Consider the following 26,355-nt stretch of genomic DNA (forward strand, 5'->3'; position numbering starts at 1 on the left):
TGTATTTTGGTTTCACCATGTAACAAAAATCACTGTGCTCATCTTTGTTTGGTGAATTAAAACCACTAAAGCTTGCTAAATGAAAAAAATGAAATGCTTCGCACTCAAAAGTAAATTTTTCCAAACTTTTAACGTTCCCATAATACTGCCTTTAATTTTTTACAAATGCAGCGTAGGCATCTTGCACAAATGTTTTGGCTATGCCCTCTTGAGTGTGCAGGCTAAAAGCTTGTGCCATTCCACCATCTTAAAGCAAGGTAGATCCAGCTGCGATCAATTAAAGCTGCTGGCTAATCCATGCGAGACAATTAAGCATCACGGTTATTGCAGACAGAACAATCACAGTGAGGACTAGTAAAGAGGTAAATGTGTCCATGAGTTGCCACAGCAGAGGACATCAGGCAAGGCCATTTATAAATCTGAGTGGCTGCCCATGGACACTGTCACCCCTCATAAACGCAGTAGTACTTGGGTTACACACAATGCAACAACCATCGGTAGTGAACATACTGGAGCGCAGAACTCCACAAGCTATAACCACAGATGACACACGACGGATCGCCACACGTCTGTAGGACAGAAGAAGAGTCCATATCCAAAAGGCAATAGAAGAGGAGTGAGCTCTAACTCCTCATTGAAGCCCACTGGACACATGTTTGTATATCCAGAAGGCCTCCCTTTGGAGTAGTTTTTTTTATTTTTTAAATCACCTCCCCTGCAGGCTGGCGTTACTTTTTCTGCCCCCGTGTATGAAAGATCTTTAGTGCTGTGATTCTGTTCTATAAAGTACCTTGCCACAGGTGAGGTGATATCGTATCGCATTATAGAAGATTTATGTTCCCTCAGACGCACGTTTAGAGGGCGTATGGTTTTGCCTATATACAACTTAGGGCAGGGATATCTCATCATATAAATTACACCTTTTGTACGAAACGTTATACAAGACTTGATTTTATAAATACGTGTTTGAGGACAAGCAAAACTATTTCTCTTAACCTTGTTGCTACAAGATGTGCAGCTCATGCAAGTAAAGCAACCATGTATGAAAGTTTATCTTTTCCCTTTCTCTATATTTGACTTTAATAACATTATAAGTGAATAGATGTGTTTAGAGAAGCATCTGAGGACAAAATATGCCAGTGTTTATTTACAATTGATCTAATGTGGATTGAGTTATTAATTATTGTAAGTCAAGACATATTTAATTGAAAATGGCTTTTTCTCATTTTTCTCGGTTTTATTAACGATCAATTCTGTTGACAGATTGACTCACTCTGATTGTTTGACATTTTCTTCTGCAGTGTCACAGATACGGCAAAGTCTATGCTAAGTCTATACAACTGGCTAAGTGGTAACCCTTAATGGGTGGTCACCATCTGCTGACAAAATAGTGTTTTGTCAGTAGGCTTTCAGTGAGCATTGCTCAATGAATTGCCTTTTGTTGTGACTAAGACATCCAATAAGTGAATGGCTTCTGAGCTCTTCTCAACCGTAAAGTAAATAGATGGTAATTTAGAATTAATGTAATTTACAAATGCCCGCAGTTTAGTGTCTTAGTGTCTGGCAGAGGGGTCTGGAAGAGACTCTGAGATTCTGGTTCAGCTGGCTAGATTCCCTTCATCCCGGTGTTTTTTCCCCCCTGGAATTCAGGTGTAGATGTTTTCTTCCTTGTAACACCTCGTGCCATGCTTGAACTTCTTCAGCTTGAACTTTAGTGGGCGCTGGATGTTCTCATGTTATCTCTGCTGTAGTATAATTACGTGTCCTTTTCATGTTTTCTTGATGGTCAGGGTCTCTTGGTTAGAGTGACTAATAACAAACAGCTTTCAACAGCGGTAGGCATATTTTCTCACTGGATATGCTTTATTTACTCATGAGCACTTCAAACAAATTGGGGTAAAAATGGTTAAACTTATTATTAAGAAAGTCTAAACAGAATCTACCGTCACATGGTCTGTTATTTATTAAGTGTCCCCTGGACACATTCTGAGTGCCCCTATGTGCCCAGATAGCCCAGTTTGAGAACTAGAGCTCTAAAATGCCTAATTTTTGCAGTCACATGCATATGAGTTTGTGTCTGCGCTTTGCGAGCAAATGGCGGGAGGCAGATTGTTTATTGATTCTTCATGAGACTTTTAGGCCACTGTTAGTTCTGCTCGGGCAGCTAAGGGCAGCGGGTAGAGGGTCATTTGAGATGGACGGCTCTGCTGAGGCCTGTAAATGAATAATCCACTTCTCTGCCTCTGACCCTGTCTGCCTAATGTTGAATGCAGGTTTTCACCTTGAAAATCCAGAAAGGGGGAGAGAGAGAGAGAGCAAGGGGAAGAGATAGAGGGAGTGTGTGTATATATACACAGTGTAGTCCAAGTATTTGGATAGTGCCAGCATTTTGTTGTTCTGGGTCTGTGCTCCAGCACTTTGGATTTGAAATTAATATGAGGTAGAGTGCAGACTGTCAGCATTAATTTGTGGGTACTTGCTTCCATATCAGGTGAACCATGTAGGAATTACTGCTATTTTTATGCATAGTCCCTCCATTTTTGGAGACTAAAAGTTCTTGGACAATTAGCTGCACTCGGTTGTTTTTTGACTGACCATGTGTTGTTGTATCATTAGTTCTGCACAAGAAAGCTAACAAACGGTCTAGAGTTGTTTGATTCTAGGTGTGGCATTTGCATTTGGAGTTTCATTTACATTTGTTGCCATTGTCTCTCAACATAAAGACCAAAGAAGTGTCAATGCCAGTAGAGTAGAGACATAGCCAAAATATTGGGTGTGTTGAAATCAATGGTTACATTGTTAAGCAAGAATGCATTGGTGAGCTCAGCAATAGCAAACCACTTGGCAGACCATTGTAATGAATGACTGAAGAATACTTTCAGTTGTGAAGGAAAACCCCCATTCATCTGTTGAAAAGATGTAAAATACTGTAGGCACATATGTGCCAAAGACTAAAATAAAGAGAAGACTACATCACCATAACCTTTGAGGGTTCAAAATGCCACTAGTAACCTTCAAGAACAGAACAGTCAGGTTAGAATTTGTTAAAAAGTTCATACAAAAAACTTGTGCGTTAAGGAACGAACTTGTATGGACAGATGAGATGAGTAATAACCTGTACCAAAGTGATGGAGAGAGTAAAGTGTGGAGAAAGAAAGGAACTGCTCATAATCCAAAGCATACCACCTCATCTGAAAATGATCATGGTGTTATGGCTTTGGCATGTATGGCTGCCACTGGAACTGGCTCACATGTCTTTATTGGTGTTGTGACTGCTGACAGCAGTAGCAGGATGAATTCTGAAGTGTACAGAAACATCAACTCAGATACAACCAAATGCCTAAAATCTAATTGGAGGGAGCTTCCCGTTGCAGCAGGACAGTGACCTCAAAAAGTGGAGTGTTCTTTGCTGGCCAAGTCAATCACCCAACCTGAATCCAACTGAACATGTGTTTCACAGACAAGACTGAAGGAAAAAATCCCCCAAAACAAACTAGACCTGAAGATGGCTGCAGTACAGGCATGGCAGAGCATCACCAGGGAAGATTCCCAGCGTTTGGTGATGTCTATGGGTCTCAGACTTCAGGCAGTCTTTGAGTGCAAAGGATTTGTAACCAAGTACTAAATATGATGATTTTAAGGTTATGTTAATTCGTCAAATTACTTTTGGTCCAATGAAAAGAAGGTGCTTAAAAAGGCCTGTGATTCCTTTAGGGATATGGGTGTAAATATTCTTAAATGAACTCTGAAAGTCTGAACTTTAACCTTGTACGCATTGTTTCATTTCAAATCCATGTGCTCAAGTATAGAGCTAGGACAACAAAAATAGTTTCACTGACCAAATGCTTACGAACTGCACTGTATACATACTCCTTTATACTCTCATACAGAGATTGGCCAGCAGATTGGCTGTGGCAGTGCAATTTGGTTACACTTTAATATACCAGAGCTTTACTGCAAAGTAATACCCATTGTATATTTTGGTTTCTGATACACTTCATCGAGCGCAGTGAAACAAAATGTACGTCTGCGTGTGGTTTTCTAGATTTGTGCGAAAAGAAGTACTCGATAAGAATAATTCATTTTAACTTGTATCATTTCAGTGAACACCCAGGATAATACAATATTTATGGTGCCATTTTATCAAAATAACTTCATGTATTTTTTAGCTTCAGTCTTGTTAATAATGCCTTTGCCCTGTCTGCACTTGGCTGCAGTGTGCCTCTATATGGGTGCATGAACTCAACTCATAAATGAAACTGCAGGTTTTTGATGACTCTTCCTGATAGTGGTGGAAACCAAGATGGCAGTTGGGGAGGATGGAGATTTCTGCGGTGGCACGCGTGTGTGGTCGCGGTGTTGTTAATGCCGTCGAAGGGCCCTGACCGCTTCCCTCCTCAGGTTGTGCAAGTCGGAGAGCAGCGAGTCCCTGGGCTCCCAGTGCAGCGGCAGCAGTGGGACCCACCCGGCCTTGCGGGCCTTAAGACAGCAGCGCCCCAGCTCCCAGTCCCACTCCGCGGGCCCCAGACGTGCCCCTGTGGCCCCCTCGGCCCCCAAGCAACCGGCCACCCAGGGCTTGCCTCAAGCCCCCTCCGGGGACCAGGCCGGCAAGGAGTCCCGCTCGCAGAAGCATTCTAGGGTGAGCAGTCCTGCGCTGAGTAAGACGCCATATGGGTTGGGAATGCTCATAGACTTATTGCGGCTGATGCATTTCAGCATTGTTTGGACAGCTTGTCTCAAAGAAACGACCAAGGTCCCATCCTTGAAGCAACATTGTAAACGTGCTAGGATTCATTGTTCATTGGTAGTCACATGACCTTCCCTCAACAGTAAGTTAAGGCAAATATGTTTTTGATTCAAAGCTAACTTGAAAGACACTGAAGTACTTTTAGCCCTGCTTTTCTACTGCAGTAGGGAGAAACCTGCCTTTATTCATTTGGATTTGGAAAATAAATTAAATTGGACCTGCTGTCAAAATGCTTTATCCTTCATGACTAAATAAAGGGTTTTTGGTTTTCCTTCATAAGCTTAATTGAGGTTAATCCAAAGTAGTCAGTCTGTGAAGTTGTGCATCGTTGAAAATGTTTTGCCTGAAATAAATTGAACCTATGAGTTTTGTAATTGGTAATCTGAACCACCACTAATCCCAACAACAGAATCCAACAAGAATAACGTGATTAGCTATTACATCTTAAAGATGAGTGTTTATGATAAAGATAAAGGTTTAATTCTGCCTGCTTAACGTAACCAAAGATACAGAGTAACATTATAGTTTTGTTGTTTTCTTTCTTATTGTTTAAAAAAAAAAGAAAAAAAAAAAAGTTTTTCCAGTTTACTGAGGGGGAAACACTTTTTAATGTGAGAAAAGGCACCGGTTTCGTTTAGTGAGTCACCTGTTTTGTTTCAGATGCTGAAAGAGGTTGTGGCGAAAACGTTGAAGCACCATGGGATCACAGGTGAACACAGCAGCTTCGGTGCCTGCAGCCAGAGGCTTTACGAAATATCAAAGTTCTATCTCAAGGTACGTTCTGGCATCCCCCTTTTAAATGTACAAAAGGTGCAACGAGGTCCCACGAGACTGCAACAGGAAAGCCCTGAGCAGTGCCAATCAAGTTAGGGCCTCTGTGCAGTGCATGACCTTCCAGTTGTTAGCATCGTTGTGGTAATGCTAACTTACGAAGTGACTCATTGTGAGGAAACCAATAACAAAACCAACACAGCAGACAACAGTCCATTCAGACAACAGCTCATTGACTGAGCGCAGACCTTGGCTGTCTACAACGGTTCCGTTTCCTGTTTTTTTCCCCGTGTTTGTTGTGTGGTAAACAGGATTTGAAAACTTCCAGAGGTCTTCATGAGGAAATGAAAAAAGCCGCCAGCAGCAATGCGAAGCAGGTAACTGCCGTTTCATCACGTAGCAAAATGCACAAACGGTGATAGTAGTTTTGACAGAATAGCCCTATTTCAGATAACGGACCAGATAACAAACCTCACAATAACTGTCGAAATTAGTTTTTTTTTTTTTTTTTAATGAACACTTAGAAAAAATGTTTTTATCTACGTCATCTGCAGTGTTCTCAGAGTGGGTTTCGGTATTGACTGGCAGCTGCTTGGTTCAGAATTAACCGTATGAGTACAACCAGATTTGTATCAAAAGACTTATATCCGTACAGCGTTTGACTGTGCGTAGTAGGTCATCTTTGTATTTTGTTTTTTCAAATTCCTGACAGGTTATTGATTGGGTTCTGGAAAAGGCCTCTGCGAAGTGAGGGAGGGGGGTCGTCTGCAGCGCATGGTCACTGGTGTCCAATGGGTTTCTTGGGCTCTGGGACCATGTGGTCTCGTCACCATGGCAACCATTGCAGTACGTGCAAGTGTTTGTTTTTTTGTTTTAATATATATTTTATTCTGTTTATACATTTATCTGCAGTTTATGTATCTTGGCTTCTGGACAGGCAGACTTTTTGAAAGCTGAGATAAAGAGAACTGTTATGAATAGTCTGCTTTTAATAGATTAAATCATGGCTGGAGTGAGAAAATGCAGGCAGGGTCGAAGCATTAACTGGAGGAGTACTCAATGCATTATTTCTACTTTTATGACTTATAACTTTCTGTACATAGTAGGTTCTCAGGGATATCCTTCGAGTAAATATGTCATGTTCTATTTCTGTGATTGTCTGAAATGTTTTTGTATCTATTTTTTTAAATGTTGTCATTAAAGTGTTTGTTTAAAATAATTAATTTAAGAGTCCTGGAATACGCTTGCTGGAATTAGGCAGACAAAGTATTATGTATATTTTAGAGTCTGTTTTATCGGTTTTTATGATTTATTTTATTATAAGGCCCAATACCTATTTTTCTAGTAAATTATATGGTATTCAATATGTAGAACAAAGTACAATGAAGGCATTTTAAAGTTACTTGTCCTAAAAGTGTGACATAAAAATTAGATGGATTTACCCTACTTTTTCTACTTAAATGCCCCGTCCTTCATCTTGACAATGTGATGCTTTACTGGAAGTAAATGCAAATAGAAAAGAACATATATATATATATATATATATATATATATATATATATATATATATACACATACTACATGGCCAAAAGTATGTGGACACCTGAACATCACATTCTGTATGTGCTTGTTGAACATTTTGCACACTTCATATTCATATTTTTTACAGACGCCTACATTTTTGGAAAGATATAGCAGCAGCATTCCAATGCAGCTTGCGCATGGACTCTCACATTTCTTACATCACAAAACCAGAATACAGAATAAAAGGTGGAATTTGTATTACAAATAATACGTACAACAAGTGCATTAGTTCAAGGTGCAGAGGTGCAAAAGAAACACACTAGAGTGAAGTAAAGATCGTAGTGCCAGAAGTGACCACATTGATCAGGACTCCAACCCTGTAGAGTAACCTGTTCAGCAAACAACAATCCTACCAAGTACAAACTAGCACTGGAATCACATTTGCCTAATCAGACAAAAACAATCCTGCCAAATAAACTAACATAATCGTATTATCCTAACTAGGTACATTGAGCTAAACTATAGGCCAGGGAGGGGTGGGGAGAGGTGCAGCCTGAAGAGATGAGTCTTTAGTCTGCGTTTGAAGGTAGTAAGATTCCCTGCTGTTCTGACCGCCACGGGGAAGTCATTCCACCAGCGAGGGGCCAGAACAGACAGCAGACGGGAGCGGGAAGTACAGACGCGAAGAGGGGGAGGTGCCAAGCGTCCAGAGGTGGCAGAACGGAGAGGTCTGGCTGGTGTGTAGGGTCTGATGATCCTCTGGATGTACCCTGGTGCTGACCCCTTAGCTGCCTGGTATGCAAGCACCAAGGTCTTTGTTGTTTGATGCGAGCCATAACAGGCAGCCAGTGGAGGTCAGTGAGCAGGGGGGTGACATGGGAATGTCTGGGGAGGTTGTAGACCAGACGCACTGCAGCATTCTGGATGAGCTGCAGGGGTCTGATGGCGGATGCTGGCAGACTAGCCAGCAGCGAGTTGCAGTAGTCCGGGCGGGACAGGACCATCGCTTGAACCAGGAGCTGGGTTGCGTAGGTGGTGAGGAAGGGGCGGATTCTCCGGATGTTGTACAGGAAGAACCTGCACATTCGACTCACCGCCGTGATGTTCTGGGAGAGGGACAGTCTGTTGTCCATCACCACTCCAAGGTTTTTTGCGGTGGGTGATGATGACACCACGGTGTCCCCTAGGGAAATGGAAAAGTCAAGAAGGTTAGAGGATGGAGCAGGGATGAAGATCATCTCTGTCTTACCTGGGTTCAGCTTAAGATGGTGGTTGTCCATCCAGCTCTGGATGTCCCTCAGGCAAGCAGAGATGCGAGCAGAGACCTGTGTGTCAGAGGGGGGGAAGGAGAGAAAGAGTTGGGTGTCATCGGCATAACAATGATAGGACAACCCATGGGCAGAGATTACAGGACCAAGAGATTGGGTGTACAGGGAGAATAGGAGGGGACCAAGGACTGAGCCCTGGGGAACTCCTGTGGCAAGGTGGCTAGGTGCCGATACTGCACCAGCCCATTCGACTTGGAAGGAGCGACCGGAGAGGTAGGACTCAATCCAGTCTAGTGCAGTGCCACAGATCCCCATAGCTGCCAGGGAGAACAGGAGGATGGGATGGTTGACTGTGTCAAAGGCAGCAGAAAGGTCTAGGAGGATCAGGACAGATTAATGGGAGGCTGCTTGTGCGGCGTGAAGCGACTCACTGACCGAGAGGAGTGCGGTCTCTGTCGAGTGGCCAGGTCTGAAGCTGGACTGGTGGGGGTCCAGGAGGTTGTTTAGTAAGAGAAAAGAGGAGAGTTGGTTAGAAGCAGCTCGTTCAATTGTTTTGGATAGGAAAGGGAGAAGGGAAACAGGACGGTAGTTCTGGATGACGGAGGGATCCAGAGTGGGCTTTTTCAGCAGTGGGGTGATGTGGGCCAGCTTGAAGGAAGAGGGGAAACATCCAGAAGACAAGGAGGAGTTCACAAGGGATAGTTATGTGTGGTAGACAAAAAAATTAAACAATTTTATGACCAAACATTTGCATTACAAAAAGTAAACCTCACTTGTCAGGCTCATGGCCTCGCGGTACTCTGACTGACCGGGTTAATGCTCTGATGTCAGGTAAGTACACCCAACACCAGCAGTCAGTTACTTTTTTGGAATCATGATTTTGAAGGATTCCAATCAGAGGTAGAGATTCAAGCCAACTCTACTACTACTGGACTGTAACACTGCTCTGGCTGAAATGTGCTAGCACTGTCTGATTGCAGGATTTTAGTTGAAATCTGTAACTTGGTTACAGTAACTAAGTTCACGGTTTATTATGTAGTTTACAGAAATGGTGATGGTGTCTCAGGTAGACAGGAAAAGGAAGAATATGGAAGAATATATCTGGATCCTCTTAGGAACATGCAGGTTACTATATACAATAGCCCAAACAGTCTCAGTTCCTCAGAGGACAAAGAAGTGCCTTGTTTATATATAGCCCTTAAAAATAAATTAGAGATATAAATCAGTTCTGAGATGAATCAGGATTTGTCTAATTAATTGGGATAGTGCCCACAACAATGTAAGCAACACCTAACTGTGAATTGGCAACAGATGTTTTGAGGGGTAAAAAGTGCTTTTGTTGTTCTATTATCACTAAAATGCTGCCAGCAACACTTCTGTCTTCAGTGCCCTAAAGCTGATTAGTCTCAAGAGATGTTAAATGCGGGACTAGTGTTCAATTATCAGCTCCTTCAAACCTCATCAATGGAGAGCTCTGTTGGAACAAAACCAGAAATACACAGGGGTGCGCCGGGACCGGCCGCAAGAAATAGCTGCTGATAAGTGCTGAAATTAAGCCAAAGGCACATGCAGAATTCACCTTCAAATAATGTGAGTGTGGAGTTCTAATTGTGCCAGAGTGCAAAGTGGTAAAGATTCATGTGCGAAGTCTCCAGGTTTGATTCAACCCTGGAGTATTTGGGTTTGTCTATAACTGTTGGGTTGCTGCAAGAAATTGTCCCGACACACACCTGCTAGCTCCTTATGTATTTATTTGCGATTGATTATCCAAATGTTGTACCTTATATGATTTCACAGGTCTAACCACATGGTCAGCTCCTAGGTTACTTCTGCCCTCCATTTTTCTTAACTACAAGAGGTTCTGGTTGTAATATGATTTTTAAGTGCTATATCACTGTGCAAAACATTAAATGCCACAATATTGTCCTTGATCACATCTCTTAATGTATTTTAAGATACATACTGTGTAAAGGTTGTCTCCTTGTCTTTGAAGTTGATATATTCAATGTGAAGAGTAATGAGCTGGCTATCTGATGGATCTGTTAGAATATGTAGTGATTGTTTTATGCAATGATGTGATTCCTTCCTAATGCCCTTTAAAGCCATGCCAAGTTGCCAACATTGCATTAGTCTTGTGCAATGCCCTTAACCTTCACATTGGAGCAATTGCACATTGGTGATTTAAACCCTGCTGCTTCCGCAAGTAAGCTACTCAATCATCCATTGCATCGTCCTAAAGTTTCTCAATTGCGCAAACTTAATTCATTGATCCCTGCAGTCAGTGATGAAATTCCACAGGCGAGGTTGCCTCCGTCGGACTTCACGGTCATGTTTCCGTAATGTACGCAATTACAGGGAGGGCGTCCAACTGTGAAATAAGCAACACGGTGGCTGTTCTGTAATGTGAAAAGGAAACGGCTACACCAATCTGTTTATTCCTCGCGCAGGTTCCAAGTCTTTAGAAACCTGAAGAAGATTGCATTGTCATTCTAGTCTGCGTTTAATGTCAAAGCAGCGGTATGTAATTTGCGATGATTAAACGGCATCCGAGTATCCCGGGGGCTGTTTTCCAAATTAAAAGTACGTGCGATCTCGCGTTTATTCCCCATTATTATCTTGGTGAAAAACATGATGACAGCTGGGTGCATGTTTGTGGGATGACATCTCGACCCCTGTCTTTCATCCCGTGGTTCACCCGGTCCCACTCTGCGCAGGAGAGGCAGACTTGGCAGCAGAAGCGTTCTTGTTCAACACAAGACCATTGTCCTCTCCGCGGGCACTGGGCACCACGGTATTGTGGGAACCGTGGGTTGTACTGTAGAGATGTGGGACTCGAATGCTGAACACATGCTTCGTTTTGTACTTTTATCACGTTGGGAAAAAACTTTCATATTGTGGATTATCCGGATTAATAATTTAGCGGAAGAGCGACTTGTCAGAACATGTTCCATTTTATTTGTTTATTTATTTTGGTGAATAAGCAGAAAGTTTGGCTTACGATCATGACTAATGCCCTATAGTAGGCTATTTCCAACATGCATATACTGTACTAGATTGAAAATGCTTCCGGCAAATGTCAACCTTCAAATTTGCAGTAGATTATAGCTCGGTCTCTCCATCAAAATTCAACCAGGATTTAGGTGTTTTACTGGTTTATGGTTACAATTTTCCTCATACTTCAAGCAGTTTTTGTGTATTAAACTGAATACAACAAAATTGTAGACATGGTATAATGCATAGTTTAACAGAAACAGGAGTCAAAAGATGTTCCAAGATGCTGCCAGTTTGGGGGGGTTAACACTTATCTGACCGTATGTAAGATAGAATACAAAGAACCCTAAATGAGTACAATTTTGCACAAAATATGAATGTAGTACATATGAAAATTAGATTAAGATTGACACATTGACAAATAAAGCATAGTGATGTAATGTTGATATGTGTGCCAAATCATCATCCTTATGGAACTCCTTTATGGTTAAAAAAAAAATTCTTAATCCTGATAATGGTCCCTATCTTGATGCAATACCCTCTTTGGACACGGACAAGAGGACATTTCACAACTATAAACTATAGGAAAAATAATCTTGCACATCCCAAAACAATTATATGTTAAAAATCTTTGTGTGTTTCTTTATTTATTTGTTTTTAAACAGGGCAGTAGTTTGCAACAGTGTGGGTTTTTTATGTTGGAACACTGAACCTGAGCAGTGAACTTCGGTGGCCAGGCTATATTACATTCACGTAGACATAACAGTATAAAATTTAATTCATCATTTTAACATGAAGGAGTTATGTAAAGGTGATATCCAAATCCACCACTTAGCTGTGTATAACATAACATAACATAACATAATTATGAGAGCAGGCCATTCAGCTCAACAGTACTCACCATTTTCCTGATTAAATTAGTGCTCTGATTACATACAGACTAGATAGTATCTAACACCGTATGAAGCCTAGTCTTGAAAATCTCCAGAGTTTCTGCCTCTACTACGTGACCTGGCAGGCGATTCCACACATTGACTACTCTCTGTGTGAAGAAATTCTTCCTAATGTCTGTATGGAATTTACATTGTGCTAATTTTAATTTGTCACCTTGTTCTACTAACAGAACTCAACCTGAAGTTTGCCTTTTGCTAATTTCCATTATTCCATGGAGATATATACCGTTACCTGAAGTAATGGTATATATCTCCATGAAAATAATGAAGAATAAGGCTGAAAAAATGCCCATGTGATTTTCCTCAGTTGAAGATGTTTAACCAGTATTCATTTATAACCATTATTTTGCAAAGATTGCTTGTTTTTGAAGTATGAATAACTTATTTTGGTTGCCCTTGTAAGTTTACAAAAAGTAGGAGATTCTTATCCCTATTTTTCCCAGAGATGGAGACATCTGAAAATGATGCCTCGGTTAAAGGCAGCCATTTTGGATGATCATTGATAATTTATTTCTCAATAACTATTTGGTATCTGGAGCTCTTGCTTCAGTTTCAGTCTTTACAGATAGGCAAGGAATATGCATATTAAAAATGAAGGGTTTCTGAGGAACAGTCCTTTGATACGGTTCCATATAACAACAGTGTGCTTAAAGATATTCATAAGAACATGCTATCTTGCATCGATTGGTTTCCAGCTTTCTGATAACTTAAATTGTGATATCAATCCACGATCTCACATGCCTCTGCTCTGCTGGTGTGTTCATTTAGGCTGCATATTTCATAGGACGCATTCCTAAATGCAAGTCTTTGCATCTGGCCTGATTTTCTGCAAATGAGACGTCCCACCTTGCCAAGCCATTTTCCCTCCAGCAGAACTTAGCCTATGTTTTTGGGTGAAAGCATAATGTGACTTGCATAGGCTGATCTGTCATTTCTCAACGATATGGGAACTTTTTCCCTATGTGTAATGGGCCGTTACGAAGGCCCATTACGTGCAGATGATGCATGGGCAAATTCAAGGTCCTGCCGTCTACAGTACAGGAAGCACACACTTTCAAGCTGGAAATTGCCAGAAAATTGACTTGTATAAACCGAGGACTTTACATCGTCTTCTTTTTCTGTGTTATAACCTCTGGAATGTCCCCTTGAGAACATCTGAAACCCATGTAAAAATCTGTCTCCAAAAGACTCCAATTTCAGTTTTCATCTTAGATTACCAGCTATGTCTAGGCCGCGTGTGAAAAAGCAGGGTGGTTGCAGATGGTGTGGGATTCGCTACACTCGATCCTATCAATAAGTAGATCTGCGACATATGAAAGACAAAATGCTTTCAAAACATTCAAAACTAAGAAAAGTACTTAAGCTACAAAAGGCCAGCACTATTATAAAAATAGCACAGAACTTCTGGCAAGCAACAGAAGTCTCATGTTTGAATTTTATAATGACTGTCACTGCTTTACCTCACAGCTTCATATTCATTCCATGTCATTCCATCGTTCCTTCTCTCTAGTTTTTTTACTACTGTTCAAGTATGACCCCTCATTAAATTTTAGGGATTGTCCATTAGGGCTGTCACTTTTTCCAAGAAACGTCCTCAAACAATGTAACCATTTGAATATATTAAAAAATGTGATATTTACCTATAATTAAATGTGAACACTGTCAAACAGTATCCACACTTTACCTGAGCTGTTATGGGCAATTGTATTTTTCCACGGCTAATGCGCATATAGATAATCAGGAGAAAATGCAGTTATCTCTGTTTAGTCACAGGCACCTCCGGTTCTTATCTCATACTGCTGGATACAACTCGTCAGAGTTTAAAAGTGGACCCTCAGATTGCTAGTTGCAATGTGATATCTGAACTCCATTTTGCAAATTCTGAAAATGAATGTGTCCTCCAGTTGAATCTTCCTGTGAACTGCATGGAATCCAAACACTTTGCAAACAAGAATTCTTAGATATTCTTGAAAGATAACCTGCTTCATCATTGGTGGTTGGTTCAGAGTTGGTTGGCTCATTTTGTAAACAACTAGCTACTCTAGAGGAAGAAATTTGTCATGGCAATGAGATTAGGCAAGTAGGGAAAAAAACAGAAAGCCTGCAAATTTAAATATTACGCTGTTAACATTTTCTCACAATAAATTTCTCATCTGAATTAAACAAGTTTTTTTTACATTGGATTTATGAAGGAACTGTGAAATTATTCTGAAAGCCCTATTGTCTGCGTGATATGCAAAGATGCCACAGCACATTCTACAAAACATAAAAACGCATGTATATGACTTTAAAGGGGAACGGTACCCACAAATCTGAATTTTGTTTTGGTCTGTTTTGTCTGAATTATTTGTATGACCTATATTTCATGGTTCAAAACCAAATTCTCTGCCTTATCTGCAAAAGACCATTTCACGTTTTGGAGGTCATTGAGATGTGACATCTCTTGTTAGCATTTAAAGGGAAACTATTGTACTTTATACATCCCTCCACTGTTGGAAGGGTTAAAAAATGCATCTAACTTGTGGTTGTCAGGATCTTATTATGAGTCACTTCTGAAGGTTTTTATAAAAATGGAAGATAGATATCTTGTAGATAGGTATGTTGTTGAATTTAGAGTGAAGTTGCCCTTTAATTTTAACGATAGGCAGTACCTAAAGTAAAGTCTCAAAATAAAACAAACTACAGCAGTGCAACTTGGGGCCAAGGTCAATCTCCTAGTGTGGATGTGGAACTCCAACAGAGACTCCCTCGATGTTTTGTGTCCAGAAGCCCCGTCACCATGGGAGTGTGCAGCTGGCACTTCAAAGGAACAGGTTTAATAACAATGAAAAGGTGCTAATTCAGTGCAACCATTTCAATTAAGATCATCGGATCTGTTGGCAGGGTACAGCATAGCAGTGTAGTATAATGGCTGGGGAACCTGCAGTTGCAAGTTTGATTCCTGGGTAGGACATTGCCATTGTACCATTGAGCAAGGTATTTAAACTGAATTGCTTCAGTAATCATCCAGCTGTTTAAATAGGTACTATGTAAAAAGGGAAAAAAAAAAGTTTCTCTGGATAAAAACGTCCGATACATGCTTGTAATGTATTGGCACATACGTTAATCAGTCTCCTCCCAAGCCTCAAGGATGATGCACAAGAAGAATTTTCGGGCTCTGTTCATTTTAGGCAAGCATGCTTTTATGAGAAATGCTTTAGTTTCTATGCTAGGCCCAATGAAAGAGTATCTCATATAGCTCTGTTGTTTAGCAATATTGTTGTAATGAATGGTAATGACGGTTGCAATGACTAAAAACAAGAATATAAATTATTTATGAGGACCTTTGAGACTTTTGCCTCTGAAAAGGGATTGATAATCATATAATTCAGCAAAAGGTACAGTGGTTTTACAGCTTATCGGTTGTAGAAACTAGTTTTGGAAACGTCCCACAATCAGCCTGCGTATGAAACGACCTTGAGCATCCTACCAAGTTTTTTTTATGGTGCATCTGTTAAATGATGTACTTCTGGCATGGCCCGAAAAACAACACAAACCCCAGGTCAACAGTTTGCCGCATCTCGCACTCACTGCCAGAAAGCCGGTGATAACCTGCTGTTTCCTAGAGGTATGTGGCTTATTAGGGATTATTTGTGGTGAGACCCGGGACGTCCTACTAAACCTCCCCCACCGAAGGGCTTGTCTTGGCCCAAAAATCTACGACCGTCCGATGGCTGAAGCTGCTGGGAGCCTCCGGGCTGGGACAATACCCACTCTAATTACTGGTTAACTTGGAAGCTCTCCCGGCCTTTGATTTGCAAGCCTGCATTCCGGGCCTAACAATGCCCTTGTTTGTGTGAGCTTTGGATCCCGCTTCTAGCCGAGAGCTGCATCGCAGACTCCTGAAGTTCACTTCTGTGTGCTCGGACAGAGTCGTTACAGGACATGTGGGCTAAATACTGTCAAAGGAGGACTGTGTGTGCATGTAAGGGCATTTTCTGAGAGTGCAATGTGGAATATTTGGTGCTGGAAGAGAAAGCTGCTTTGTCGGATTTACTGGGATCCACCCCTTATTAATATACCTTTACTCAAATACGGAATTGAAATTTAATATGTTGAAACAGCTGGGTGTGCACTGTAATGAGATAACTGCAGTTCATGTGACAGGCGAAGTGTGTGTGTGTGTGTTTGGGAACCTGTATATTGGAGCTTGTAAGAAATTTTCAGATTTGCAATTCAATAGGGCTTTCCTGGTTTCCCTTTTCTGCAGCATCAGAAAGAATGTTCTGGATTAGCAGTCTTTATTTAGACCAGAGATCACAGAGTATTACCAAGGCTTGTCACGTTAGAATGTGTGTGGGGAATGGGTATCACACATGAAAATAACAATTATTAGAATTTGTCAATATGGGGAAGATTCCTCTAGCAAGAAATAAAAAGCAGTGACAAGAAAAATTGTGGTTTTAAATATGTAATTTCTGTGTTTTAACAAAAATTCAAAAGCTATCTTAGTCATTCACATTAGCTGCCAAATATGTATGACAGTTCACTTGAAGCTAAAGGCTGATGTCACACAATCAAGCCTTCCTTTTACCCTCACTAACATTAAGGTTAGTTCTAAACATTTTGCAGACAGCTTGCTAATCAAGCATTTTAGCAGTGGAATGAATGCTAAATGATACTTCCAGTATTGTTTTAATTCCAAAAGAATGTTAGTGTTGTTCTCATTGATCAATTCATTTTTCTAAAGCACATGATTTTTTTTTTTTTCATTAAAAAATCATCTCTGGAGTAAGAGCGGTTATCATTACACTGTTAATATTCCACGGGTAACGTGTGTAATTCTATAAATACAGAAATCAGCTAATTGTTCTGTGAAATGCTTTCCATTTGTTTGGAGCTGATTGACTCCGGAACAGAGTGGGTCCTGTGTTGGGTTTGTACTTCAGTCTTTTAGTTCCAATGTGCACATCCCTCGTCTTTGATGTGGTTCAGAACAATGTCCTCTTCCTCATGCCACCAAACCAAGCCTGGCAATCTTTGCAGAGAGGAAGGAGTGGAGGATGAAGACTACAGGCTTTGGGCAAGAATGTAGGTCCAGTTGCTTTGAAACAAGAAAAGGGATCACATTAGTTCCAAATGTATATGCACGACCACAACAAAGATTTAACGATAAAAGTTAATCAGAAATGTATTTTTTACCAAAATGGGAACATTCAAATTAGCCCTGCTATTTTGCTATATTTTTGACAGCAGTGTCATGATTAATGCTTGCTGGCACTCTTGTACAAATTATAATTAATACAGCCTGTTTACTTACGTACTTGCATAATTCATGTTTAAAATGTACCACCCAGTGGGGGAGAGAAAATTTAATTCCACTTGTGCCTTTTGGCAAATGCTTTGTTTCTCAACATTGTTTATCTTTACTGCTAAATGTTAGCTTTTGTGCTGAAGTGGCAATGTTTCTGCTCCTACAGATGGGGCACAAAGTATTGTGTGACTTGTATGCAATGTATGATGTATACAGGTATAAACTACCGCATGACAGACCTCAATGTGACTAGGCAAAAGATGAATATTGGGCAATAATAAGGAGATAATGAAAATATGCTTTAACATATCAGTGGCAATGCTTGAATGAATCAGCCTATGTAAAGCAATGGATAGACAACTGAAATTCCGCTTTCACAGTGTAGTATAGCAGTATACAAGGTCAACTGGTGCACTGTTTGGAAATCAGGCACATTGGGAATTTGGAATTGGAAACATTCATTAATCCTTGTTTCCTGGTATCTAAAAAAAACATATGGCGGTGGAGTTCCAGTAGTCCTAGCGCGCACCATGCACAAATATGGACCGAATACACTGTACTTGTATAAAAGTTGGCAGGCTGTCAGTCAGTTAGAAACTTACATTAACATTTAAATGAAGGAGTCAAATAAATCCCTAGTTCGCATATGCGGGAGGATGTGTTTGACATGGTGTGTCTATTACGACAGGGAGCTGTGTATTATGCTATATGTAACTTGATACATAATAAGCTACCAAAAGCAGCTCATGCCACACACACGGTCGATTTGGTGCACGGAAACCTCAGGAATCTCACAATTTCACCCTCCTTTCCGCCGAAATCCAAGAAGAGCATCCGAATGCCGTCGTCGGAAGACATCTTGAGCTTCTCAAACGGGTAGCTGAACAGCGGCTTGAGCAGGGAGCCCCCCTCCAGCTCGGCCTGCACGGAGAAGCCCTGCTCGTAGTGGATGGTCAGGCGGCACTCCTGGTTCTTGTACATACAACCTGGAACAGGAGGTCAGAAGGGTCATGTGAGCACATATGCTTCTCTGGGGTCTTTCTGCCTGATAAAAAAAAGGGCTGTAGTGGCTATGGCCTTTTCACGTTGGAGGTGACAGTTTGGTATTGCACACTGCTTCTCGCTTTTATGTACAGCGTGAACATGAGTTCTCTCTTTGTCATGTTAGCATGGTAGTCATCTCGGGTAAGGCTGTAGTGATGTTTGTTGATCATTCCTGATCACTGTTAACATGAAATTTTCACAAATGCATAAATATTTAAGAATTTTAATATTTATTTCCAAACATGCCTGCATGCCAATTTGATGTCTTGAGGACAAAATCCTAAATTACCAATTTATTCATGTTTTTCCATACCCTGCCATTTAAAAAAAAAAAACTTTCGAGTGGCTGAATGAACATTGGGGCAGCACGGTGGTGCAGTGGGTAGCACTGTCGTCTCACAGCAAGAAGGCTGTGGTTTTGAATCTCGACTCAGATTGGCAGCCTGGTCCAGGGTGTATTCCTGCCTCCCGCCCAATGCATGCTGGGATAGGCTTCAGTACCCTCCGCAACCATGCTCAGGATGAGCAGGTACAGATAATGGATGGATGAATGTACATCACTTCAATATACTGATATACCATTCTACACTCAAGTATTCTAGTTGTTAATTTATTTCAAAACCCATCATGCAAATAATTAACCTCCAATTTATATTTTAAAAAACCCTGTATTTTTATGAACTTGGGGCCTGTCACTGTAGATTACGTAACACCATGTATACAATCAGTGCTCCAATTTTTTTTCAATTACATGGCACGTATATTGCATGGCATCTCATTGAATATTATCTCAGCAGAATTTGCCATCAATATTGTGCAAATAAAACTTTTTTTTATATAATAGCCTTAGCAAAGCCTAAAAATTGAGCTTTGACTTACTAAAGGACGGTATTTGTGTGCCCATTCTTTGAATTGTGTACTTTTCAAAATTTTGCACCGTGGAGCTTAAATTGGCTTCACAGCGATGTTGCATGCTGGACAAGGCAAATGGCATGTTTAAGCAAATTTTTATTCTTTTATTTATCTTATTTTTCTTTAAAGGAAGTTTCCAGAAAACAAAAAAAAACAACCCACTTAGAACCGGGCACTGTGGTGGTAACATTATTCCCACCTGTGATGCTTGGCCGGTGTCGCAGTCTCTGCGTTTCCCACCAGAAACATTCTCTCACACACAGATGCTTTCAGCTCCTAACAAAGGATCTCCTTTCAGCCATGATAGTGAGCAGGAAAACACAAGAATCTTCTAGAGCGAGGCAGATCTAGTTCGGTTACCATAACTACCAACTATTTCAATTTGGTAATTTACAACCTGTGACGTTTATAATGCCATTCCTCTACTAAAGATCTATGGTCCCACCCCATCCCAGAAAGGTTATGTCTGGGTGGGTGAATTATAGAGAGCAAGCTCTTAAAAAAATCACCCCCCTGCCTCCACATTATTTGCCAGTGAAACTGTGTGCCCTGGATACACCCTGTTTAAGGCCCTTGTGTTATCAGGGAAATGAGGCTTGCCACCAAATCTTATTCCCAGTGTTCTTCAATCCAGCCCAGTCCAGATTTTCCATACTTATTTTGTGGTGGTGCGGGGGATAGTAGAAATGGTTGTGTTGACCATATAAGCAAATACATGCAAGTCATTCAGATGTCAAGGACCCAAAATGCAAACTTTCATCTTCCCTCAAAGACCAAGATAAAAGGAAAGCACTTGGCACAGGAGAAAAAGCATTGCTTTCTGGTTATCAGTGTGCATTCTGATGAAAGAATGAAAAACTGTGAAAAAGCAGGCTGGGCTCTCCTGCGAGGAAAACAACTTGGGTACGGTCCGGCTGAATGCTGCGCTTTGTAGCCAGAAATGCGGGGCCTCATTTGGCCAGGGTGCAACAGCTGCCCTTCTCTGAAATCGCAGCACAGGTAATGGAAATGTCAGTCTGGTGCCAGTTGGGCCTTTCCCACCAAAACCCCAAATATGGAACAAGCGCCAGAAACAAAGACCCTTAATCTAATGCGGAGTTAATCTTTTCCTTGCACAAGTACTGCATGCTTTATTGTGCCTGCCATTAATCGTTTTTGGACAGGCAAGATGCGGTGGACCAAACTTCTAAAGGGCTAATCTGCAACCCTGAGCTGTGTAACAACAAACTGCAGCGAGGAACTGAACAAGCCATGTTCCTCACACTGTGAGATAATGACTCTTTTGCATTAGTTAGTCATTGAATTCCTTAGGTTTTGTTTTTAGAAAGCTTCTAAGGAACCAAAAGGGGTCAAATATGAGTGTACACATGCATAGAAAAACAAGAGCAACTTCCGCCTTAATGACTCATAAAATGTACTACAGTAACAAGCCAGATGCATGGAAAACACCCATGCTCACACTACTGAAAGTCTGTAATGAAATGGTTTTGATCAAAGCAGAGGTTCCTCTTCACAGAATGACTGGAAATGTAGCTCATATCCACCCATTCAATTCTCCCTAATCATTTGAAGAATTGCAATAAGATTCAAAAAAATAAGAATAAGAAAAAATAAGAACATTTTCCTCTGTGCATCTGTGTTCTCAGTTGACTTCTCACTATTATACCACTGAACCACTATTATACCACCACTACCACCATTAAGTCCACTGCAAGAGGATGTTTAGTATGTTTCCGTGTCTATACTTGTTTCTACACTTGTCTGTCTATATTTGTCTATATGCCTGTCTATATGCCTATATTTCTCTGTCAGTTTGTGTCTCAGTATGTTTTTCAGGGGGTTCCCTAAGGGAACTGAGAGTTTCTGTGGGACGGGGTCATTGAGAGAAGTTTCCAAACTGGGCTTCTGGAATCTGCAAATACATGGCTAAATTAAAATAAAAAAATAATTTGTCTTTTCATAAATTACATATTCTGTTGAGAGAAACACAAAAAAAGTGTGTTTTGTATTTCCTTGGCAAGATTACAATGATTCTCATTTATTACATACTTAAATGACACTAAATACACGTAAGATCCTCAGCCACACTGTGGCCATTTTAAGGGGCTGAGATGTTAAAAGTTTTGGGAACCGCCCTGGATTAGGGCATGCAACTATATTCCTGTACCCAACCTCAATAGCCAAAGTGAAAAATGAGCTTGTCAGTAGCAGAGTTAGAGCATCAAATGTCAAAACATGGATAAGCCAACAAAACCAGAGACTCACAAAGATAAACAAACAAAAAAAAATCTTGGTGTCTGATTTCTATAAAAAATGAAACTAACTATTAGAAACTATTATGAGTTTGTCATGTTCATGAACAAAGAAAGGGTCTGCTGTTTGAACCATTTAGGTCTTGACTGGTTTTATAAAAGTGCTCAGAGAAAGGGAGAGAATCATGAATGAAGTCCTTTCTTTGAGTGTTGTCTGTTGTAACTACAAAGTGCCGGCCAATTTCACAGTGATTTCCCTGTTAAAAACTACTTGCGCGTTCTCAAACACAAAGGCCTTTCATCTGCTTTCCTATATACACTTGATTGTGAATTTTTTGTTTCTTTGACATGGTATGATTCATAACATAACAAGTGTCTGCAGAATATTTACTGACATATATATATTTCAGTCATCCAAATCCAAATTCATTCCATATCCCTTTGCATTTTATCAATTCAATTCATCTGCAAAAGCTCAATAAAAACCTACTGTCCAGTCATGGTTAGGACCTGTTAGGATCTGTGGTTTTACTATTTTACCTTTGAATTATTTGTGGGAAAAAATGCAACCCAGAATTGACACAATTCATTACTGTGTCCCTAACTTAATATTAATTATAGTCCCTAACTGGTTGATTTATTTTGATTGCTAAAACATACAATTACTGCATCACATATCCAAGAATCATACAAAAAATTTATTGAAAAGATGCATTACACATTTTCAAAACATTATCAAAATTGTGTTTCAAATGCAGAATAACAGTTACAGTTAGCACATTCTTACTTCTCTAATGGATTTCACTACACTTGCAAGGAAATGTGAGTGGAGTTATGAAAATTTTCCTAACAAAAGCCTCAATCAAGATGTAGATATCAACAATACAAAATTTTTTTGTTATTTTTTTAATCAAGCACTTACATACTTCTCCATAATTTTCACATCCATAGTCAGGAAAAATACGTTTGTCAGAACTGAATAGTCATGAGAGAGAGAAACTGTGTCAGCACAGTCTCAGCATCTCATTAATGAGCTTTGTTTTTCAAATCGTGTGCGTCTCACAGAAGATGTGAGCGTTCTGTTCATATCCAAGCTGTCCTGCGGCGAACTACGGAAAAAGAATCTTGAGCTAGTGCCTGCTCTGGCGGCGGCGGCGAGGAGAGGGAGCAACCGCAGAGCGGAGTTCCCAGGCTGCCCTGCCAGCGCCCGCTGCCCCGCCGCGAAGGGACCACACAGAAAAGAACTTTTGCAGTGGCATTCCGTTCTAAAAGTGGAAACTCCTAATGTTTTCCATATGCATATAATGTAGCAACCCCCATTCGAACCCCCCCGCCCCCCATGTCCGGTTCTGAGTGACTGAGCACATTAGCGACGGGATGGGATTTCGCAATCTACGCAGGGAACGGAATCGGCCTAGGGGAACAAAACAGTAAGAAGTGAGTCTGTGTCATTTCAGTCTGAAGGATGAAAGGCACTTATTCCTTCTGAAGGACTCAAAGTAACTCAAACCAGAACACCGAACCACTTGGGTCTTCTCACTGTGTCTGTTGCAGGTCATCAGCGCTGAGGTCTGAGGTACATTAAGGATTACTGAAAATAGAGCCCGCCCCCTCTCCTCACCCCCCCCCCCCCCATCGCTTATGTAAACTGCAGGAGAGCCGCTAAACAGGAGCAAATGATATCCCTGGACCTTTTCATTGCACCTATGACATTTTCTTATTATGATCCAAAGATAAGAGCAGTCCCCCAAGGAAAATATGGCAAATGTAAAATTCTCTGGCAAAGTTTCACTCCATTCGCTATAATTTATTAAACAGACAAACTGAAACTGAAATATGAAATGTAAATACAGCTGCTTTTGCAAATATTAAGAAAATATTGGGGCCACTGAGGACAAGAAATGGTTAAGTAACTGCAACGTAATTTATGCTGGCTTTACATTCTGAAATTTCAATTTACTGAATACTTTTTTTCCATATACTGCCTCAATTCATAATGAAAATGAAAAAAATACATAAAATGTATCTGTCCTGTGATATACTCATCAGCTGATCATGCCCAGTTGTAATTAGTATTTGGCAACATCGGTGATTTTAAGCAGCATAATGATATATTTCCTGCCATTACATTCAACTGAAGTAATCAGGACACAGAAAGTGAAAGAAATAATGCCATCAAGCATCTCCGCAATGATTAACACGACTGCTTTTCAATCCAGAGATCATCTTTCAGCTAGTGCCTTTGTGTGCAGTCTCTTTGCAGCATTAAGAAGGGCCAGCTCAGGGCTGGAGATGCACCACCAGTGTGCTCTTGGGGTTGAAAGACCTGTTCATTGCAGCATCAGCATGCCTTACAATCCGTTTTCAAAGATTACTAAAACACACGCCTACCATACTGTATGCTTATTCTCAGGAACAACAAAAAGTTATTTTTCAATTTATTAACACCGCATTATAGTTTCTTAAATCTGATTTGATTATGGATTAGCCAACCATAACATTTTGAACCAACTTTATCAGGTGGTGAAAAGTAAGACCATGCAAAGTTTTTACATGACACAGTTAAAATTCCTATGAAACTCAGCCAGAACATGAACAGGGGCCTTCCAACTCTTTGACTGCATGCAGTAAAGATGGTTCAGTCTAATTCTCCCTTGTGGCAACCTCTCTGACCATGTGCGGGCAGGGCAGTTTTAGCACGATACTCATTATTGCATTATGGTGGATTCGGCCAAGTACCCATTTGTGGTGACCTCTCCGACCGCGTGTATTCGGTCAAGTACTCACTTGTGGTGACCTCTCTGACCATATGGATTTGGACCAGTACTCACTTGTGGTAACCTCTTTGATCATTTCGGCAGAGGTGTGGCAGCCGGTCACAATGTGCCTGGTCCATAGCGAGAGGTCCTTGCTGGTCTCTGCTCTGAAGAGGTGGGCCTCGATGCCCAGCCTGGTGCCCGTGCGCGTGGCGAAGGACAGCTCCAGGCCCGGCTGGGGGGATCCCCTGTCAGGACCAGAGTACACCAGCCTGTGAGGGCACAGGGAACCCAGTCAACTCAGTCTGCCCCCAACAGCAGCCAGAATTACATTACAGTAAGCAGACACACTGACCCACGCTTACTTCCAACACAAAGCACATATTTCATTCAGTAAGATTATGGTGGCAACAGTGACTACGGAAAGCAGAAATTAACACTCTAAAAGGTAATTTATGCTCCATATTAAGTACACACATGGACACAGATTATCTACACAATTCTGCATCTCAGAATTTATAACTCAATGCAAAAGCTTGGTGCAGGACCATGTGCTTTATCTATGGATGCGGGATTCTGTCTTATCATACCGAAACCCAAAGAACTAACTTCTGGAATAAACAGAAGCTCATGGCGGTGGAATCTGAGGAATAGCTAGTTGAGCAACCAAGAACTCCTTCGTGCATGACACCTTGAACTTTTTATTGCTTCACGCCTGATAAAGCAAATAGTACAAACATCACCATGACAACAATAACAACAGTGTGCTCTGCTATGTTAGCCATCTATCATTAATTAATTACAGCAGCAGTAAAAAGTACAGTATCATAGCAGGCTATCATTAGATTAAATTCTTAACGTTTTATAGATATGGATTGCTGCACATGTATGCAAGATAGTAGGAGGACACTGCTTTGCATGAATGCAAACCTTCTATGAAAGCACATGCGTAAAGTGTACATCAGCTTTTAGGCTGAGTGACACAGCAGGAAGTGCTACAATCATCTGTACTATTGCCATATTTAACTATCCTGATAAACATTTTTCAACCATTCAAAAACCATTGCCAGTATTAAATAAAGTACTATGGAAGAGCTAAAACTGACCAGCTTTCATTGAACTTGTAGCATGTGGGTATTTGGCGCCATTGGAAGGACCCATTGTAATGGTGACCTGAGAAACCCTGGCCAGCTCTACCAGGGGGGCATTAAAAATGTTCCGACTGCTGTGGACTTTCAGCCACTGTCGACTTCCAACATTGTTCAGACTTGAAGCTGTGATATCTAGATCACAGGACCTAACCTGCGGTTTTGGTGAGTGTCTTACTGAGTCACTTAGAATACTCCAGTAATAGAGGCTTGGGCAATTGGGCATTGGGCATCTCAATATTATTTCTATAAAAAGATGTGAATGCAATGAGTCATTTTGCTTCATAAAAAAGCAAAATCAAATGATTTGGCAAAACCCTGCTGGTCAGTTGGGCACCCATGGACTGCATGAGAGAGCCACATACGAAAGCACTTCCTCTGAATCTGGTGTGTGTGAACCTAGCTGTAGTCTGTGGTGTGAAAAGAACCAGCTGGCAACACCACGTGTTTCAGAGGAGAACCGTGTATGTCACGGTACATTCTGCCGAATCGGCAGTGGGGTTCACAGCATGACTGCGGCTGCAGTTGCAGATGATTAGCCATTCCAAATCGGGATGGGAATTGGAGAAACTCAGCCCCACACTGGCCACCAAATGTATGTTTTAAAAAAGGCAAAACTCTTATAAGTTGAGGAAATGTATATACAAGTGCTGCTGGCTTATGGGGCTCACCCATCGGGAATGACTCAAAGGTCAC

The 26,355-nt window shown here is 41.0% G+C and overlaps 2 protein-coding genes across 3 annotated transcripts in view; one reads left to right on the top strand and one right to left on the bottom strand.

Moving 5' to 3' along the window:
* The window catches only part of mtbp (MDM2 binding protein), a 34,603-nt gene extending 27,862 nt beyond the window's left edge, over positions 1-6,741 (top strand). The window contains exons 19-22 of the mRNA XM_035388293.1: positions 4,402-4,639; positions 5,408-5,521; positions 5,830-5,895; positions 6,231-6,741. Of these exons, the coding sequence (XP_035244184.1) occupies positions 4,402-4,639; positions 5,408-5,521; positions 5,830-5,895; positions 6,231-6,269 (457 nt within the window). The 3' untranslated portion in view covers positions 6,270-6,741. The remainder of the gene's footprint in view (positions 1-4,401; positions 4,640-5,407; positions 5,522-5,829; positions 5,896-6,230) is intronic.
* Positions 6,742-16,688: 9,947 nt separating this feature from the next.
* sntb1 (syntrophin, basic 1) overlaps positions 16,689-26,355 on the bottom strand; it is a 35,753-nt gene continuing 26,086 nt past the window's right edge. Inside the window, exons 5-7 of one of the 2 annotated variants that reach the window (XM_035387567.1) lie at positions 24,587-24,759; positions 18,343-18,533; positions 16,689-17,337 (exon numbers count right to left, since the gene is read on the bottom strand). In XM_035387567.1, coding sequence (XP_035243458.1) covers positions 17,245-17,337; positions 18,343-18,533; positions 24,587-24,759 — 457 coding nt within the window. In that variant the 3' untranslated portion in view covers positions 16,689-17,244. Of the gene's footprint in view, positions 17,338-18,342; positions 18,534-24,586; positions 24,784-26,355 lie in introns of both variants that reach the window. The other variant, XM_035387558.1, reaches the window with a different exon arrangement.

Source organism: Anguilla anguilla, chromosome 1 (assembly GCF_013347855.1).
Source record: "Anguilla anguilla isolate fAngAng1 chromosome 1, fAngAng1.pri, whole genome shotgun sequence".
Taxonomy (NCBI): domain Eukaryota; kingdom Metazoa; phylum Chordata; class Actinopteri; order Anguilliformes; family Anguillidae; genus Anguilla; species Anguilla anguilla.